The sequence below is a fragment of the Caretta caretta genome, chromosome 2 (assembly GCF_965140235.1).
Source record: "Caretta caretta isolate rCarCar2 chromosome 2, rCarCar1.hap1, whole genome shotgun sequence".
Taxonomy (NCBI): Eukaryota; Metazoa; Chordata; order Testudines; family Cheloniidae; genus Caretta; species Caretta caretta.
This window is the reverse complement of record NC_134207.1, coordinates 116,759,287-116,780,851: the sequence shown is the minus strand read 5'-3', so window position 1 is coordinate 116,780,851 and position 21,565 is coordinate 116,759,287. Positions and strand designations below refer to the sequence as shown.

General features: G+C 40.8%; 1 protein-coding gene across 1 annotated transcript in view; it reads right to left on the bottom strand.

Moving 5' to 3' along the window:
* Positions 1-20,187: 20,187 nt before the first annotated feature.
* The window catches only part of SLC35B3 (solute carrier family 35 member B3), a 105,242-nt gene continuing 103,864 nt past the window's right edge, over positions 20,188-21,565 (bottom strand). The window contains exon 10 of the mRNA XM_075125384.1: positions 20,188-20,469. Coding sequence (XP_074981485.1) covers positions 20,465-20,469 — 5 coding nt within the window. The 3' untranslated portion in view covers positions 20,188-20,464. The remainder of the gene's footprint in view (positions 20,470-21,565) is intronic.

Genomic DNA, 21,565 nt, shown 5'->3' with positions numbered 1-21,565 from the left:
AACAAAGTCCTGTGTTCAACCAGATGCCTTGTGAGGTTCAAGGAAGCTTCTCACACTGCTCTTCCAACTTTTGTACCTCAAATGAATGGCACCGCCTGCATAGCCCCTCTGCTCACTGGATTGAAGAGAGCGCAAGAGAAAGAGAATGGAAATGAGTCGGTAGTCCAGTGATTCAGGTATCCAGGTGGGGGACCGAGGGTCCAGTCCCTCTGCTCCAATCACTCTTTCATTATTTATCCACAGTGGAAGAAATTCAGCAGGAAAGACTGAGGGAGCCTCACAAAAGAATAGCCCATAGGTCAGTGGTTAGAGCCCTCTCCTGAGATGTGGGAGACCCCTGTTCAAATCCATTCTTCCCCTCTGGCAGAGGGCAAGAAATTAAACTGAGGTCTCTTGCATGCCAGGTGAGTGCTCTAACCACTGGGTTAAGAGTTATCAGGTGGGCAACACCACCACTTCCTCCTCCAGCTGGATTATGAATGGGACCCAATCCGTTAGGTAGCTTCTGAGCACGCCTACCAGATCATGCTCCACATGTGACTTAGGCAGCCAAATGCCTATCTCTCCCTGGTTGTGAATTGGTTTGGGGCTTAGGCAGGAGATAGCCATCTGGCTGCCGAGAGGGAGGCAGCAGTGCACATGCTCAAAGACAGTAACATAGGTGCTGAGGGAAGTTTTACTGTAAAAATGTAGGTGTGAGTGAGTTTAGGTGCTCGCAGGATTTGGCAGGAGTTTTGTGGATCACAGTGGAATCTAAACTGGGATTTAGGTGCTTAAGTCTGGAGTTTTGGGGCCCAAGTACCTTTGTGGATCTGGGCCATAGCTCCTAATGTTTGTATGTGAACAAGCTAGGTGAGTTTTCACAGACTTGTCTGTAAATGCCTGATGGTGCAACCTTTACTACTGCCAGGATAGCAGGACCAGGCCCTTATTCTGTAGTCTTCATCAGAGCATCTGTGGCATACTTTGCAATCCTTTCCCTCCTGCAGCAGGCCCACTGCAATCCCAATTCTCCTGTAATCATATAATTCCTCCAGAGAAACTTAAATTTATAGTTCTTCTACTTTTTCCTTTTTTATTGTAATAATTGTTTTACAGATACATTACAAACAACTGTACAGAGTCCTGAACATTACAAACAACTGTACAAAGCCCAAGATTGAATAGTCAGGCTGTAATTCAGTCTCAAGGCTGAGAGGTTTGCTACCATACCCAAACCCTTAAGCTATGTTCTTACATTGTGGGACATTATCAGGATCCCTCAATTGAATTACAGTATTGGATTCCATCTGGGACTTAGCATTGTAGTGTACTTAACATTGTACTACATAGAGAGGCATGGGAGTAATGGATTTTTACAGTAATACTTTTTTTTGTTAAATCAAAAGCAAGAGTGTAAGGTACCCAGTTATGTGGCATAAATGTAGTTAAAATATACAGCTCTGAAAAAAACACCACACACCTGAGAATTAAGCACTTGTTTTATGTTTTAAATATTACATTGTGCCGTTAATAAACAATTACTGGGTAAGTAATGTAAAATACCAGATCTTTTTTCATAATTTAAAACATTTCCCATGAAATTTCAAATGGATTTTGATTGTGATAGCATTGATTACAACAACATTCAGATCTAGTTTTTGAGACAGAGGCCTCAATTCAGGAAAACACTTAAGCATGTGCTTGTCTCATCATTAAGCATATACCTAGGAGCTGTCCTAAGCGGAGATGCTTTCCTGAATCTGGACTACAATGAGTTAATGTAGAGAAGGTAGCAAAACAGCAGAGACAAAAATGTAAAAATGCTAATTTTGGTGCAAAATGGTTTTTTCTCTGCACTGGTGTGATGGTGCCACATGAGTTGGTTCATGTGTAACAAAATGTAAAAGTTCATATCTTTATATGAAAAAAAAAAAGATGTGTGAAAAAACAGCCAGACACAACAGAAATAACTCTCTATCATGTATTTTTCTTTTTAATTAATATTTCATGATCAGTGAACCAGCAGTCTGTTATCCTCCTAATAAAGCAAAGGTATTACATCCAATAAAAAATATTTATTGCCACATTTTTATGTTTTAATCAAGGGCATATTCTTTTTTAGCTGCTTGACATTGTGAATGATTAAGTAAAAAAATAGCTTTTTATGCTAGAAAGGAAATGCTCTGTCTAGCTTAGTTAATTAACATAGCGTCCTTTGGAAATGCAATAAATCCTGGATATGGAGAAGAAAAAGAGATAATAATCCGAAATATACCATTTACAATCTACACCCAAGACAATGCTGACTGTACTAGGGAGAAATCCTGGCTTCATTGAAGTTAATTGGAGTTTTGCCATTGGCTTCAACGGGAACAGGGTTTTTCACCTTTAGTGCACGTCAGAAGAATGGATAGTATGTTTAGTGATCTCAGGAGCCATTGCGGGAACGTTGGCCTTGAGGTTTCCAGCCATACAAGCCAGAGAAACTGCAGTAAGTAACAGCAACATGGGCTTTACAGTCAAAAGAAAATCCTAGGAAGGCATTATATATAGTGGACCAAATTCTATTCCATCAACAGTGTAACCCCATTGGGCAAATTCAAACGTGGTGTAAGTGGACACAATTCTAGTTAAGTTAGTTGAATTCAGATCTGAATTTGGCCCATGGATTGGTTATATAAGCATAATTGAGAGAAGCATTTGGCTCATTGCATATATGTCTATACAGGGCTGTGTGTGTATGTGCACATAGGGGCAAATGCTGCCACACTTCTGTAGCTGCAGGGGTTCTCATAGCAGCAAAACAGGTGAAATTTCTCAGTTTAAAGAGGGAGGATATTGGGACCAGCACAGGGGACTTGTTTCTCAGCAGCGTGCAAGGGACAAGATGTAGCCAGACTGATACACCCAGCGTAAATCACTGCTATAAGAGGCAGCTTACGTCACAAGATGCTCTAGAGGATTGCTAGTGAGGGTCAGTCTGTGCTGGGCTCTGACAAGAAACATACAGCTCAGTTTATTTTAATAACAAAATCTCAGAACTCCAGATTGATAATTATAATTAAATCAGAAATTTGACCATTTAAAAACCTTTCAAAAAGCATACCCTACACCAAAATGTACTGCTCCTTTTCTTTCAAGTAATGGTTTTCCCAGGGCTCTGGAGCGGTAAAGTGATTTCAGATGCACATGCTTTCCTGTCTATTTACTGTATCCACCTGTTGTCTCTAATCGTATACACTTGGACTGTAAACGCTTTGAAGTGGGGACTTGTTTTTGGTAGATGTGTTTATAGTATTTAACGCAAGAGGACTTGAACGCTGATTGAGGTCTCTAGGCTATCACAATTCTAAAATGTACTACTACGAAGACTGATACTTCTTTTTGTAAAGCGCTTGGAGAGCTGTGGCTAAGAAGCACTACATAAGAGCTGGGTGTTTATTATTGGTGTTGGTCTTGTCCCCTTGTTCACTGGTGACAAGCTCTGAAACATAATCCTTGCTGTCTTATTTATGCTCCAAAATAACAGCTCTGCTAGTGGTTCCTCCATGAGGAATAGTTCGGGTTAAACTTTAGCTCTATTGCTCTTGACACTTCTCATTCCCCTAGGCTGTGGCTGCACTGAGCCTTTTCTTAAAATTTCCCAATGTTGCATTACTACCCATGCAGCTCCATTGGTGATGGCAAAAGGATAGAAGAGAGGCAGGCATTTTACCACAGTTATCTGCACCGGTTCAGTGCATGTCCAGGAACCCAGGGTGATAAAAACCTTGAAAACAGAGAAGTTCCTTGTCTACACTGATGCTTCCATATGGCGCTGCAATGGTGAGAGGGCAAAACTGAGAAATTGCACAGATTGGATCAGAAGGAAGAAGTTTAAAAAAAAATCAAATCATAGTTCCCCACCTTAACAGAGTTGATGTGTTCCTTTCATTCATTTTCTCCTTGATTATTTCCACCTTTCTATTTACTATTCCACTCACCATTGCGATCAGAATCTCAAAAACTGCACTGTATCCCTAGGCACTGTCTTTTCTTCTTGGGGAAGGAGCAAAGAGGAACCCTGATATATGACATTGACAAATGGAAGCAACATGTCCTTTCCTGGTGCTGTATGGAGAGTTTTTAAAAGGACACGATCCCGGCTCCAAAGAACATCTAATTTAAATGGGGCAAACAGAGTCCCAGTCATGCAATGAAAAGTTCATTTGGGCTCTGGCTGGAGATGGGCCTCCCACAAAATCCCTTTTTTAGACCTGGAGCCACAGAACATGATGATGGGCTATGGATGAGGGTAAGGGCAGGAGGGATAAAGGTTCAGAAAACCTCATCATGTGGCTTACATTATGCAGCAAAAGTTCTGATGTTTGTAAGTAGCAGAATTCAGGCAAATGGGGATGGATAGACAGCTCAGGATTGGAAGTCTTGGAGGACAGCAAAGTGAAAGAAGTGGATTTGGAGGCAGTGAGTGAGGAGACACAGGAGGAGGGCTGGCATTCCAGGGACTGCTGTTGTTCCAAGCGCAGTTTATGGGAAAAGGCACAAAGGGGAGAGTAAAAAGAGGATACAAAAGGAGCAACAGTATAAGACCATTTCAAAACGTATTTTACAAACCATGCTCTGACTTAGTGTGATGTGGTGCCCACTCCATACACGTAGTGAAAACATTAATGTGGGCCAAAGAGGACTGGTGGGCCAGGCCTAGTTAATGATGAAACCGAGCTGGGGAGGGGCTGGGTGGTGCTATAAACAGAGGAAGTTTGGAGGAGAAGAGGGTGGATGAGGCTACTGTGACTTAAAATGATAGGAAAAGGAAGGACGGAGGCACAACTCTATAGAAACTCTATAGTCACTTTCCTGGTAAGAGAAAGGGAAGAGAACTGTAGGGAAGCAGGGAGTTGTGCAGGATGAGGAGAAAGCTTAGGGAAAGGGTTGATAGGAAGAAGTTCGGGGAGGTGGTAGCAAGGAATCTGGTGAAGTGAATCTTGACTGCCTGTTCTAGGGTCTCTGGATTGGAGTCCAGTGTAGAAGATAGCCCTGGGTTTCCTTAATAGATGCTGATAAGATGGTATGAAGCCCCTGAGAAGGGGATATGGATTACTGGAAGTCCTGAGTAAGGGCTGTCCAGAGCCCTGGGCCCAGAATTGAGGGCAGCAGTGGAGGAATTGCACACTTGGTTTGGTTGGACATTCTGTTACCCAGAAAGGAGTGGAACTCAATGTGACGTGGCTGGATGTCTAAGCCATGAGATGAGGCAGACCCCTGTAGGGCTGTCAGCAGGGGATGCTTGAGCAGTGTATACCGGACAGTGGGTCCCGTGCCATGAGTGGGCTGCAGGAAGGTTCTAGATGGGTTGCTATGCCCAGAGCTGGATTAACCAAATGCTGGACCTTGGTGGGATTAAAATACAGAAAAACCAGCACCCCCTTCCCAAGGCAAGCCCACCGCAACCCCAAACCCCAACCACAAAGTAGCCCCGCAACCGCACCCCTCCTCTTCAACAGCCACTTATAGTATCTAGAGTGATAACACATAACATCATTTTCTTACTTTGGTCATGTTTCCCCAAGCTGCTTTGTTTGTATCTGTCTTCACTGAGATTATTTTTTCCCAAACTGCATTGATTCTATATTTTAACTATATACTTGAATGTGAACATTTTGGAACTTTATACATAAAGAAAATCCATTGAGTCTATTTCTTGAATTTGCATTTGCTGTTTCCCGCAATTTATCATGTTTAACAGCAACATTGTAGACAGGAATAGCTGAGGTTGCAAAGCTCACTTTTGACCACTTCAACACCTAGGCGATTCCCCTCGTCAGTCCAAAGGTTTGGTGGTGGACAGACAGCTGCTGTATTTTCAACAGTTTTCATCAGTTATTGCTTACATTGCAGAAGTGGGAACACTACTTTAGCTTTACATCTTTAGCTACACACAGAAACTTTTAACATTAACTATCCCAGTGTGCTGTGATAATAATGCAAATCATTAGACCCACGTAAAAAAAAAAACCCAACCTGACAAATTAAATGATTTTTCTGGCAACTGGCAAATCCATAAAAAAACTGGCCAGGCCAGGTCAAATACCAGGTAGTAACTCTAGGCCCTAGTCTAGGCAGACATACACTTCTCTTTGCAACCGCCAGGGTAGAGAGCCAGGCCCAGACCTGCAGGACAGGAGCTGCTGTTGCGGGGGTTAGTGTGTAAGGACTCAGCAGTGATGGCAACTGGAACATCAGTAGTTCTGGGAGTAGTGACCCTGACCCCAAGCTGAATTGCAGGATCAGGCCCTGTGTTTGCGAGTTTACCATCAGTTCAGCCTCAGCCAGGGCAGCTCCCCAATTTTTTTAAAGTGTGTCACTCACCCCCAAAACGTTAAAAATACAAGTCTGTTACTGGGCAGTGAATTAAAAAATAAAAATTAATTCAGGGCGAAATTCATCTTGGTGTAGAGCACCAGAAGCATGATTTAAATCCCACTCAGGCCTTGTGCTAGCTCTCTTCAAAGGGGTGAATTTCACCCTTAGTATCCAGAGGACATTCCCCACAAGTTAATCTAAAGCCTGGGTGTAAAAGGTGGACATAATGTCCATTTAAGTCTTTTTATTTAGGCTGATTTCAATTTGCGAATTGACTCTCCTTGACCAGAATGAATGAGGGAGTATTAGTGCAGTTCATGGCATCACTCACACAGTTGGCAGCCCCAGCAGCAGATTGTACACTGTTCTGTATGTCCAGAGGGCCAAATACATTCCCCTTCACTGGATGGTCTCTGCATGTCTGATGGGACTGAGGGGATTAATAATGCGGTCGGTGTTTTTATTAATGATGGTGATAGTAAACTGCTTCTGAGAAGCCACAGGTAAACATGAAAATAGAATTGATTCAGTTTATAAACACTCATTGGTACAACTTCTTCCTATATGTTTCTTTTCCTTCTCCTTTCTTTTGATATGTGACATTTTCATCTCTCATTTTAACAAACCTTAGTCCATCAAGTATGTCAAATGCCCTGCAAATGTGTGCTGCTTGTATGCTATAATGGCCAATATTCAGCACAGACACCTCTTCACTTGTATTCAATTAATCTTTTACAATTCATCAAACTCCTATTTCTGTATATTTAATATATAAAAATATAAGAAACATAATGGCAGAAAGCTTTTACTTTTGCTTTTGTTCTTGTTCTGCAGCATTATTCTTCCCTCCCTGAGGTTTAGCGCTTTGGGTATTTCTTTACAAAAAAAAACAAAACTTCTTTGCTAGTAATAATACACTCCTCACGCCCCCAAACCTCCTATTATTAAATAGTCACGATGTTCCATTCTTCTGGCTTGAAGAGATCCATCTGTACAAGTAGTGGTGGGTTTCTTCTGCTAATAACTATTAAAGAGTCAACATTATCAGTGGCATTTTCTACTAGTGAGACCAGCTCTGCTGAAATTAGGACAATGTTTGTGCCACCTAGTGGCTCCTCCTTAATATATCTTTGGAATTCTCTTATGGAAGAAAAACTGTTCTATAACTGTACAGGGAAACTCATAAACTATTAGGGAAGACACACACCAGATTAATATTTCCCGTTACTTAACATGATAGTGATGCCATTCCTCTTTCTGTACTCTTCAAAAGTGTAAATTATAAAGTAAAAATATAGAAAATTCCATTTTGGGTTCAATAAATAGTGTTCCTCACATTATCTAGAGTTTCCTGCTTAGTTACATTTTGCACTGGTTTTTATATGGCTACTGATTCCTGATTCCCCATGGCAGTGTCACTTTGTTGGCTTTTTCTAGGTTGAAAAGAATGTCAGTAGTAGTAACAGGTCCGTAATTACAGTTGGGTTTTGCCATGAGATCTCTTCAATTTTGGTCATTTGTTTTACTGAGATTTTAATACTTTGAAAAACTGACTGTTGTGTTAACTCATTTTCCTGTAGAAAGTGGGCCAAATTTTCTGTTGCTGTAAACTGGTCCAACCCTGATGTCAATGGAGCAAAACCAGTGTACATTAATTACAGATTAATGTAAGGCTTTGGTCAACCTTTGTGAACAGTTACATTGCTAACCATATTGGCCGAAAATGTCCAAACCCAGGTCTCTAAAACCAGGCACTTAATTTTATATTTAGGCACCCAAATAAGATTAACTTATTTCCAGAGATCATGAAAATCTGCAGGCACCATTGACTTCTGTGGGAGATGCAGATGTTTGGCATTCAGGATCAGCCAACAGGGAAAATTTCTGGCTGATTTCTGGATACTGCTGAAAGGACCCCATACGGGCATATGTATGATACAAAAGTGTTGTCAGTGGTGTGGGCATATGTTCTAACTGAGACCCACCTTAGACACAGGTCCCCCATCCCCTGGTCTAGCCTTACTGGCTCCAGTTTAGCAAAGCACTTAAGCACATGCTTAAATCCAATCCCCTTTAAGACAATGGAACTTAAGCACATGCCTAAAGTTAAGCACATGTTTAAGTGCTTGTGCTCAGTGGAGATAGGTGCTGAATTGGGGCTGCTAAGAATAGGAAGAATCTATGCAGCACTATGTATGAAAAGGCCACTATGAATGATAGAGAACATGTGCATAAATATATGGGTGTCATTTCACATCTCTCTTGGCCGGATGAGTGGCTTCACCAGAAAGGACCAGCATAGGAGCAGCCAATATCTGCCACTCTGCTACTGCTATGGGTTTTCTGGCATACACCTATGTGTGGCATTAGCCAGATTCTGTTCCTCATTCTACATTGTTAATAATAAGTTATAGACTCAACTTAAAAACAACAACATACAAATACTGCCTAGTTTTATTCAGATAAGAACCACATATTTTTTGCAGCTGTATTCCACTGGTACTCAGCTACATGGCTGGTTTAGCCTTTATTATAGACTACGGTGCATTCTTTTTGAGGTGGGGTGGTAATGCTTTCCTGGTAATAATCTTTGTCCCTGATCCTGCACCATTAAAGTAAATGGAAGCGTTGCCATTGACTGCAGTGGCTGCAGAATGAAGCCCTTAGTCACTAGAATCTCAATGGTACCTCTAAGATACCCTAGTTTAGGAGGGAGTTTGTGATGATGATCACTTACAAAGACAAACTGATTTGAGAAATGGTCCAAATAATAAGTGCTGACTGAATAATTATAGCACTCCAAGGCTAGTGGTGTCAATATTTGCTCTGCTAATTGTACTTAATTTACTGTGAAGTTTTTTTCAGAGGTTCCTGTTGCTTTGAGTGTATTAAGATACTATGCTGCAGTATTCCAGGGGGAGAATGTATCAGTGGGAGAATGTATCAATTAGATAACCCATGAGCATCATCACTGAAGTTATCCTACACAGAGGGCTCTGTCATGCCTTTAAGGCACAGCAGACACTGGGGGGCTGGTGCGCAGGGGCAGTGCCCCAAGCAGGCACTCCAGTAGGCATTGTGCATGGATCACAGCTGCTGTTCACCCTCTTACAAAGTGCAGTGTGCTCAACTGTCCTTTCCTACTGCATTTTGTAAAAGCTATTGCCATTGTGGGTGCTAGCCTCAGAGAGTAACTGTGCTTCCTGAGCATGTAGATTGTAGGGGAAAAACTCCTTGCTCCCCCTCCTCTCTTGCTCATGCTCACAATCTGTCTTTTACAATCCAGATGATTTAAAGGACTATATTGTGCCAGCACTGAGGCTAGATTTCCTTTCTTCCTTTGCACTAGATGTGGGTTAGTGGCAATACTAACCACACACTTCCCAGTAGATCACAACTCCACAGGCCATTCTGAGGTCAGGTGAAAGTGGAGGCAATATCATTGAAGTTGGAGTGGCCATACCCACTTATATCCTTTTAAAATTTGGCCCTCTTGCATTCTCATTACTCTGAAAAGTCTCATTTTTGTCAAATGATTCTAAAATCTATCTTCAAGAGGGAAAAGCTCAAAGTGAGTGAAGGGAACAGTAGTGGTTAAAAAAGGAAGGGAAAGGGGAAACCCAGAAAGAAAGGGCTGATGTCAAAACCATCCCTCCTGCTGGATTGCCCCAGCTGTAGGTGTGTTTTTTAAATTTAAATAGCTAGGATGGAAGACAACTCTTCCTCAAGTACCTAGCTGCCTCCTTTAAAAACAGGATTAGATCCTTTAATAGATTAATTTAATTATCTGGCATCATGTATATACCCAATCAAGGAGGCTGTTCCAAAGAATTCAGAAGAAAATTAGGGATGGTTTGCTCTGCTATGTCCCCCCTTAAGAAGGTGTGGATAAACTATGCCATTGCAAAATGTACAAAGGTGTGACTGGTGGAAAGCCTAACTTTTTCCATTGCAATGTAGGGATATGAATTGTGGGAGGTTAATGGTGTTGACAAGAAGAAAATGTGGTGCTGGTGAAGACTTGCTTATCCCCGAGATGGAAAAAAAGACAAAGGTCCCTATGTTAGAAACATTGTTGGAGAGAAGCAGCTCCTTGTGTCAGAAATCAATAGATGTAAACTTATGTTCTTCTGTCACAGTCGGCGTAAAGAGGGAAATAACTTTGAGAAAATTATTATGGAAGGAATGGTGGAGGGTCAGCAGAATAGGGGATGACCAGCGAGGAGAAAGATGGATAGTGTGCAGCAGATCACTAGAAAGTCAGCTGCTCAGTGCTCAAAGTTAGTGATGGATCTTGAAGGCTTTAGAAAATTCTGCTAATGTCACCAGTGTTCAGATATGAATAAATGAATTTAGTTTAAATTCTCAGCGAGGGTAAATGAGCATAGAATCTCAGGATTGGAAGGGACCTCAGGAGATCATCTAGTCCAACCCCCTGCTCAAAGCAGGACTAACTCCCCAATTTTTTTTGCCCTAGATCCCTAAATGACTTCCTCAAGGACTGAACTCACAACCCTGGGTTTAACAGGCCAATGCGCAAACCCTTGAGCTATCTGTTCCCCTGTAGGGCCATAAAAGCCAATAGAGATATGCTGATTTATACCAGCTGAAGATCCAGGTCACATAGTGGTCATCTTCTTCCTCTCCTCCAAAAAATTATGGACCAATGGTATCGGGAAGGCTAGTGGTGTTGAACAGCTTTTAGTGGATGGATTTTGGACTATCAAATTCAACTTGCGTCTGAATAAGAGTTGGACAAAATCTAACTTTGTAACGTCGGCCAATTTGAAGGTAGTTTTCCCCCTCTCTTCCCCCATTACCTGTTTTGTATTAGTGCAGGCTGACAAGACCTATAATAAGATTACCTACTTATTTTTCTTTCCCCACCCAGACAGAGATCAGTGCAAGGGAGGGGAAGAAAGAGGATTGATTTAGATAGACCTGTGAAAGACATTCTGATCTGAAACCAGGTGTCTCTAATGCCTGCCATAAGATTTATTACAGTCTGCATCAGACAACTCATGGTGAGCATTCCTGAGTAATTAGGATTCAGTATATCAGCTGATGGGCACTGACCTCTCCTTGACGAGCTCTCTAAAGTGTCCAAGCTTTTTTGTTCCACCCCCACCCCCCTACCTCTTCTGTCATATCCCAGCAGATACTTTATGACATGTTGCCATGCATGCCATGAAGCCTGCATGAACTTTATTACACAGCACCTAGCCTGGGGCTACTGTAAGAAATGGTAATTATTTGAAGTTTAAGCTAAAAAATATCCTCTTAATGAGGTAGTATGTGCTACTGATCAAAAGCATAACCAAAACATAAAAAATCTAATAAGCTACTTATGTGCACGATAAAGGTAACCAAAGCAACGTTTCACTTAGTCTTTTGACTAGGTCACTGAAGGGAAATAGGAGGCTTAAAGATTCTCTGCGTACTAATGTGTTGCTCTTCAGCAGTTTCCACCTTAAATCCATCACTGTATTTGAATGTCTCGAATCAATGCAGAGAAAATGTCATCTAGTGCGGTGTGAAACGGGCCTGAACAAAACTACCATTGAAATGGCTGATGTCTGAGAGCTGCAATTTGGGATGGCATGGGAAAGGAATGCACAGCCTTGTTCTGTAGGAACCTGTTTTCCATTAACCAGTGTAAGGACATCTGAAAATCCTGTTCAGAGCTTGTACCATCGAGTTTATTGCTGGCCTTGTTAATTGCAGGAGGAAGAATATGCTACTTATACATGCCTCAGTAGGTAAGTGTCCATTTAACTCCTCAGGTCACCGTATATGTTCTGAACTGGCCAAGGAACATTTTTCAAGTTGTGCAGCTGGATGCTAGTGGCTTCTGTCAAGAATGGCAAAATTTTGTGTTGCACCTAGCCAGACTTAAGAACTTACATGTTTTATTTACAATTGTATGGAAAGCAGAAGAACTCCAAAACTCTAGGCTGACCCTCCTGACCAAATGATATCATCTCAGTCCACTAGGGACAGAGGAGAAATACCATGGAATATCCGATGCAACCTGTGCCAGAAAATCAGGTTTGAGCTTGAAATATATGGCAAATGGCAGCCTACTACAGTGTGTAGATTTTCAGAGACAGCTAAAAAAGGGGCAAAAAGTTTTCATAGGCTGATCTTTGACAAGCACAAAATTCAAGGAAATCACTGCTAATTTGTGGAAGCCGTTGGAACTCAAACCAGGGCTGATTGCAAATACTTTTGGAGTCTGAGTGAGCAATTCTTGCAGTTAAAAGACATTTTAGCCAGTATAACTGCATCTACACTAGGGCTTTTGCCAGAAGAGCTATGTTGGTTAGGGGTGTGATTTTTTCCCACACTCCTCAGCAATGTAGCTATGCTGTCAAGCTTTTAAGAGTAGGTCAGGCCCAAGTTCACTAGTACTGGTCTTGCTATCTTCTGTATGAATACATGTCAAAGGCAGTTAACTTTGAAGGCTAAGTAGGTATATAACACCTTAGCCGCACTGGGATTCCATATAGAGAGAATCCGATGTGCTAATTTAACTGCTACAACTGATTAACATTATGTCAGATGGCTAAACTCAAGTAGCCAAAAGGAATTCTGCTGATGCAGATCTTTTGTTCATGGTAATAAGACCTGTCGGACTGATCTTACTTATTTAAAAGCAATAACACGAGTCTGCAATAATTGTCCAAATCCCCATACACTCTGCATACTATTTTTAAATTTAAAACCTATCTGTCTTTTGGCTTGTCTAGAAACAGTTTTTGCGCTGATTTAACTAAGTGGGTTTCCAATTTAGTTGAATCAGTGCAAAGCTATGTGCATGCAGACCAGCCCTTAGTAATGTTTGTGGCATCCATCACAACAGCATAAAAACAGATGATCTTGAGTAAGAATATTAGGCAGCCAACACAACCTTTCAGCATATCAAAGATCTAGAGGAATGTATAGTTAAGCCGCGGACATCCGCTTATGACTCAATAATTCTACTAGAAAGAGAGGATCCTGCACATGGGAACCTAATTTGCAAATGTGATCACCTAAATAGGACTTCCATATCCCACATTTGGGTACTCAGATTGACAAATAAGGATACAAATGCTCATATAGCCTGTTGTGTGCTCATCTGAACAACCATATAATTTGGATACCCTATTTAGGTGTCCACATTTGACAATCAGAAGGAAAGAGACCAGGGCATACACGTTAGGATGCTCAGAGCTGCATCTGTCGCCTGAACTGGGCTTTAGGGTTCTAACAGGCTCCAGTATTCTAGAGGGCTTGCAGTCACCATCACACTTCTGCTTTTTTAGCCTTCACCTAAATCAGCCGACTGTCCCTTCACATTTATGCTTCGCACCCCAGCCTCCAATAAAATGTTCTACCATGAGCAAAACTAAAACTAAATGAAAATATTTCAGTTGCCAGGACTTTGCCAGAGGGTATAGCAGTTTATTGTGTGCCTGAGAGAACAAGCAAAGTAATATTAAATACCATAAGTAATTTCTAGAAAACCATTTTAAATAAAACTAATCATGAACCCCCTAAAATTCTCCCTCCTAATCCCAATGTTTTCATTAAACGTAATTGATTTTTTGTTAGAACAAAATTCTCAACTGAAATTTTATTTTGCAATAACAATTGCTTGCCAAGGCTCTCACAATGCTTTATAAACGCTAATGAAATAAGCTTCCCAACTTACCTGTGAGGGAAGGAAATACTGTTATCTCCATTTTAGAGATGGGGAACTGAGACACAGTGGCTCAGGGTATGTCTACACTACAGCAGTTACAACAGCACAGCTACTGCAGTGCAGCTGTGCCATTATTAGCACTATACTGTTGGTGTTTTCTACATCAATGGAAGGTGTTTTTCCATCAGTGTATATAATCCACCTCTCCAAGAGGCAGTAGCTAGGTTGACGGAAGAATTCTTCCATTGACCTAGCTGCGTGTACAGTGAGGTTGATCAAACTCTGTTGCACAGGGTGTGACTTTTTTCACAGCCCTGAGCAATGTAGCTAGGTTGACCTACGTTTTAGGTATAGACCAGGCCTCAGTAATATGCCCAAGATCAAGGTCATAGGACATGTCTGCTGTAAAACTGGGACTAGAGTGTAAATATCCTGAGTCCCAGTCCTATGATTCAACCATGTGACTAACTGCAATGAACATATGGACTGTACAAATGCTGTTGCATAGGGATGTTAACTTGATTTCCAGCAGAGACATACGCTCTTCTTCCATGGCCTTTATTAAAGTTTAAAAGAAGTGTTGGCTTTTTCTATACTTCACACTGAGGAGGAAAGGAACAAACTTCTATCTGAGCTGACCTTTAGGAGCTGTTGTATTGCCTCAAGCCCTGCCATTAAACATAGCAGCGAGCAGTAATGTTTATGATAGAATGTAAAAAACCTTTCGTACAAAACCAGCACTCTTTGCATCCCTGCCGCACCTCCCACCCTAACAGAATCTGCCAGGCAGGATCAATCAATATTGGTTGTATGTGTTTTGTATAAATTTTTCATGCCACCTCCACTGATGGCTTAGAAAGCAAATGCATCTTGTCAGGGTTCTCATCAAACAAGCGGCTGCTCCTGTGAAGTCCTTATGACTTTACTGATCTCTCTACATCAGTAAAACTTCATATTCTGGCTTCCCCACTCCCCTTCTTCCAGAGATACTGTATTTCCGTTGCCCGCATAAGGGGAACAAATAAACAAATAAATAAACGAAAGACAGAAATACTTTCTTCTGCCAAACATCTGCTTTCCTTCATAAGATCACATTTTTGGGGGCGGGGGGGGGGAGGAGGGTTGCATCAAAGGCCTGAAAACAGTGACCTGGTTGCTTAGCAACTAGGATGCTGAGGCCTCAGCCCTGCTGGTTGAGATGAAAAAGGTCAATTAATGTGGCAGGCCCTGTCCTTATCAATATGCTACTGTGGCACCAACTTTTATTTCTATACAGTAATTTATCATAATAAGTTTTGTAGGTCTTTATACTGTGGTGCTCCTTTTTGAATAAAAGCATAACTAAGACTTGAGGGGATGTCTGATACAACAGAAAATGTAACCATGAAAAAAAACCAACAGAATAGAAATCATCTGACTGCTGACTATCCTGCTGAGCTGCCTGAGGCAGTTACACATTTCCATTGAGTTATTTTATGATCAGGCCAGTATGTTATTGAAATATTATCTCTTTAGCCTTTCTCATTCTGATAAGAAATGACAGGCTCTCAGAGCAGTAATACACATGGAGAACAAAATATGGAGCTGTGGAGAAAATTCAGTTGGGGCAAAGAACAGTAGCTTGAGAATTTCCCCATTGAAACTCACCAACCCTTCTTGTGTTACATTTTAAATAACTGTCTTTTTTATTCACAGTGAAACATCAGAAGAAACCCATTTTTTAAAATATTTTGTTCAAAATTTTTGTCAAATAATTTAACATTGTGTGCTGTCTGCCACTGTAGAAGTCTTCCTCGTTTAGAAATATTATTGCTTTGGTGTGTGGGAAATTTTGAAAGGCACAAATGACAGTTAGGCCCCTCATTCCCATTGGAAGTCAATGGGAGTTAGGCACTGAGAGCCTGATGGAAAGCCTGTTGAAATCAGTGGGAGTCTTACTATTGACTTCAATGTACCTTGGATCAGGCCCTTAATGGCCATTTGTGCCTGCGAAAATCACCCCTTCAGGAAATTGTCAAATGATTTTATGTTTAAGATTCACTGGCAGCGTGCTATCCTCAAACTCCTTCTAACGATGGGTGGATATGCAGCCCAGTTCTGCACAGTCTTATTCATGCAAATTGACTTCAACAGGTCAGTTTGCATGAGTAAGGAATAGTCACCGAGGTAAGATTTGCAGGATCATGCCACTATTAATGTCCTGATGGTTGGGAATGATTGGAGCTTAGACTTGCTGCCCATGAGGCAAAACTGACTTTCACATGGTTATTCTGAAAGTTAGAGTGATTTGTCTTTGTTTTTGTATCACCCGCTCCCCGTAGTGTGATATTGGGTCCATAGGACAGCCTGCACTCCTACATATTTCATTGCTTCGTAATGTGGTATGGTACTTAATGTATAGGGGCGCTTTGGTAGGTTTAATGTGCCATTCATTGATTAATCATATACACTGTGCCAGCAGTTTTCAAACTTTTTAAGCTAAGCCCCCCCTTTGAGTTATAATTTTTGGTTGCACCCCTCCACCTCCGACAAAAATAGGCACAATACCTGCCCCTTCCCTCTCATGTTTTCAGGGTGGGAGAAGGCATATGTGACAGTCTCTGGGGATGGAGCCAGGGTTGGGCATGGAGGCTGCCAGGAGCAGAAATCAGAACGGCAGCAGCAGGTGTTGACACTGGCCCACAGTCTGGGTGGCCCGCTGAGGTGAGTCAGGGTGCGGAGGAGGCGCTCCCTCCCCAAGCCCCACCTCATGGAGCTGTTTGTCTCCCGAATGTTCCCGAATGCACCCCATAGTCTAAAAACCTCTGCACTATGCTAAATTCTGGCTTGTCCTGCATGCGTGTGGTAGGGACAAAGAGTCTATGCAAGGATCTGTTATATAATGTTTAATTCAAGGTATAATAATAATAATTAATAATATGTTTTAGTATTTATTTGTATTATTGTAATGCTTAGGAGCCCCCGTCATGGACCAGAACTCCATTGTGCTGGATGTTGTACAGACATAGAACAAAAAGACTATCCCATGCAAGAATCATGCCTAGTTAAAGACATCCTTGCATATTCTATATGTGATCCTCATGCTTAAGCCAATGTAGGTAAGATGCCTAGTAGCAGGCACTGGAGGTAACTCACCCAGATCCCATCTGCAGAGGCAGAATTAAGTGCACTATAAGACTCTATGGGTATGTTTACACTGCAATAAAAGACCCGAGGCATGGCCGCAGCTGGCCCAGGTCCACTGACTCAGGTTCGTAGGCGTTGGGCTGAAGGGCTAAAAATGGCAGGGTAGATGTTTAGGCTTTGAAACCTGTCAAAGTGGGTGGGCGCTGGGCCTGAAAGTCTACACAGCAATTTTTAGCCCCGCAGCCCGAGCCATGAAAGGTTTTTTATTGCAGTCTAGATGTCCCCTACAAGACACTCTGCTCCCAGTCACCATGAACCACTCTGGGAAGGCAACCTCCATTTGACCACTATAGTCCTAGCTCCAGAAAACCAGACGGAAGCAAAGACAGAATTTAGCCCTCTATGTTTCGTTTATAACAATATGATTTCACATACACAAATTATAAATATAAATTGTTGCTTATAAATATTAATGAATCTGAAGGTCTCTCCATTTTGAAGGCATGATTCTGCTCTGATTTACTTCTGTTTTAGACACCAATATAAAATCATTTGATTCAGAGGAGTTACTCCTGACTTTACACGAGTGTAAGTGAGAGGGGAAATAAGTCCTGAATTTGTAATCTGCATTTCAGGGAATAAGATTTCAGATTGCCATCATTATTATCCCCAATGTACACAATGGTATAAACTGACCTTCAACTAATTTGGAGCTAGCACTCTCATCTGTTCAGCCCAGTTCCCCTAAAGTTATGATACTTATGTGTGTTTTGCTTCTTCTTTTTATTGCATTAATGGAGAAGCAGATGTTGCCTTCCTCCCTGCAAATGCTATACAGTGAATCATCTTAGCCTCTCTGTAAAATTTTAACTTAATGGAGTCCTGGCATTTGTGATGAGCTGAGGAACTTAATTTTATAGAACAACCTATTGAACAAGCTGTTCTTGGACATTCCCATCTCAACTAAATGTTAAAAGTATTAAAATTCACATTAGCACAAGAGGAAATTTTGCATGGGTAATCCTTTAATACAGTGTTTTATGGCTCTATTAGCTGCACAGCAGCTGGTGACATGATGAATTTAATCCATTAAAAAATTCAGTAAGAGGTTTAAAAGTCAGCTTTTTAAAACATAATCTTGCTGCAAGGAAAGAGAACTTCTCCTCAGGGCCAGAGACATGGTGGGTTCACAGTGTGGCAGGTATAGGAAATGCACCTGCATGACAAGCATTCATATGCTTATGGTTTCACATCTAGCAGAGGTCTTATAGTGATGAGAAAGAACTCAAAGCAAAGGAATTCTTAAGGGGCATGTTTAGGTAATACATCTCTCTAGTTTTCTCTCTTTTTCTTGAGGAAGGTTTAATACTGTAAAGTTAAAAAATAGTCTCTCTGTTTTATATATGTATTCCTCACAAAGTCCATACTTCAGAAACTATTTCTTTCCCTCTTGGAGATGTACTGCCTGGTAGAACTGTGTGAAAAAAATTACATGCTGATTATACTCGGAAAAATTGCGTATTTTTGCAAAATATTTTTTCTTGCCTTCAGTACAGAGGTTAGTGTGTGAGAGTGTGCAGTATCTTATGAGTTTATCACACTATTTGGTGTTTTGCTTCAAGCTTCAGCTCCTGGAGTCAAATGATTTTGTGAGACTCTCAACTTTCTTTCTTTTCTTTCTTTTTTTTTAAAAGACGTTTGTAGCCCTCATAGTCACAGATACAAGCCTGAAAATGTGACTCGAGTGTGATCCAGAGGCTTGAAACACACAAAACAAATAAAAAACTGCCAATGGATTATTATTATTTTTTTAAATCTCATAACTTTAAGGCAATATCATGATTTTTGAGCCCTTGAGGTTGACAATACTGTATTACAATCAGACATCCATACTCCCTGCTAATTCCTCAAAATCATGCTGCCCTTATGAAATAATGACATTTAAAAATAACTTGCTATGCATGTGCAGTCATTGCAGTTTTGATTTAAACAAATATGTAAACTTTCGATCAGAAATTCCTTCTAGATCCTCAGTTGCTATAAATCTGCACCAGCTGAGGCTCTGTCTACCTGTGCTGTGCTTGAATTACAGTAATTGTAACTCTGATCTTGATTCATCCTGATAATATCTAATATTTCACTTTAATTGTGATTGATTAATTGCACAGCTATATTTGTCTGCTTGGGTTTTGTTTCTTCGGTTATTTCCCTTCTCCCCAATGTTTAAAAGGAAATATGTTCACTGAGGTGTTTGCATTGCCTTAACTAGCTGTTGGTGAGCTAGCGTCACATTTTCAAAGGTATTTAGGCACCTAAAGATGCTGATAGGTTCCTAATGGGATTTTCAAAATCCCCTAGATACTTAACCCTTGTTGATTTATCAGTTTAATCAATGGGAGTTAGGAGCGTTTGAAAATCCCACTTGGCACCTCTCTCATCTTCAGGTGCTTAAATACCTTTAAGGATCTGGCTGTTATACCCTGATCCTGCAATAAATGTCTTGTGAGAGGCCCAGGTGCCATTTGCAGGATTTAACCCAATAACACGGTTTATTATTAATATTTCCTAGTGGTTTAAATGACTGTCTGGAATGAGTTAGGGTTATTAATTCTAAGGCCTGCATATTGATGCAGCAAGGACCTGAGCCTAATCCCGATTCAATAGAATCTCTTCAATAGGCTTTCTATCAGGCCCTAAAGATGTTACTTAAAAATCCCTGTTGGTGAGTTTTATTTGTTTTATTTTGTTTTATTTTATTGTGATTCATGACACAACCTGTGCATGTCACATACCAAACATTTTAAGCAAAGTATTTTTAGCAAACCCACTATGTTAGCCAATCAGATTTCTCCAAGCATACACAGGATTCCAGACAACTTGTAATAATATAGCACTGTAAATTTTTAATATATTTAAGATAAAAAGTTCAAAAGTAAGGATTTTTTTCTCCTGCTCCTAAGCATTCGAAAATGATTAGTAAAAGTGACAAAGAACAAATAGTTACAATACAAAACAAAATCATAAAAACATGAACTTGGGTTTACTTATTAATGGTTACCTTTCCTGGCTAATGAAGTAGGATTTCCCCACAAAGTTCAATCTGTTGCAGACCTGGCTTCATAGGAAACAGGATCCAATTTTTCCTGAGAATGTCTCCGCTCTCCAAGATGTCTCCTCAGCAAAAGGACACGGAGTGACTTTGCTCATTCTGTGTTATACTGAAACAATCTTGTCAGTTCTGAGATGAGAGTTGTTTGCAAAGAACAGGGGACCGTTCGCCAAGCAGTCACAGGTGGCACTCCGCTGCTAGCCTGTTGAATCAGATGCACTGCTTAAAATAGGTTATGAATCACTGATCTAGGTCTCTGCATTCTCATTATTTGTCTGTTCAGAAATTCTTAAGGTACAGAAAAAAGGACATCACATACAATTGCTTTACTGGTTGAATCTGCTCCAGCCCTGTATGCACACCCAATATTCTAACCCTGCTGTGTCCTGACTGAAGAGCTTCTATAATCTTGGGGAGAGGGCAAAACATGATGTAGAAACCCTGCTTTCCCTTTCTATGCTCCTTGCCCTTTTCCCTATTCTAGCTCCCCTCCATCAGTGCAAGTGAAAATCCTATATTTTTACCAGTAGAATACAGTGGCCAGGATATTTTCAAGTCAAACTATCCCTGTTAAATAATAATAATAATAATAATTAATTAATAATGATGATGATTGATTGATTGATTATTTATTAGGGTACCCACAATGTGCTAGGAGCTTTGAAACTTAGAAGAAGGCACAGTCCCTGACTGGAAGAGTTAATATATTAGGGCCTGATCCAAAGCCCACTGAAGACAATGGAATCTTATCTTCACTAGGAAAAAAAAGCTGTGTTCTTAACTGTAGTTAGCTAAAATGAGGTAAAATCCCAGAGAAGAGAAGGCATTTTGTAGTTGTCACACAGGTTAACATGTTGAGTTAAAGGCTATGCAGGATCCTAAGGTTTACCTCAACATGTTAACTCAAGCATTTTACCTCTAGGACCTGCTAAGATTTTACCTTTAGTTAAGAACTCACCTCTTTTCCTAGTAAAGATGGAGACTGAGAGTCTTTCCACTGACTTCAGTGGGCTGTGCATCAAGTCCTAAAATAAGAGATTACTTTTATGTTGACCCAGCTGAAACCCAAAGTGAAACTAAAAAAATTCAAATCAAACAGGGAAGTCAAAGAAAATGGTCCTAGAAACCCTGTGAACTGAATTTGTGGTGTTTCCCAGAGCTTGACATTAACTTGGGTACAGTGCCCTTTGGTAAAGTTAGTTTCCACCACTCTCTCTTTTCCTAGTTAACTCTCCATTGTTTCTTTAATAAACCTACTTTTGTTTAATTATAAGTGCTCACAAGTGCTGTGTGGTTTT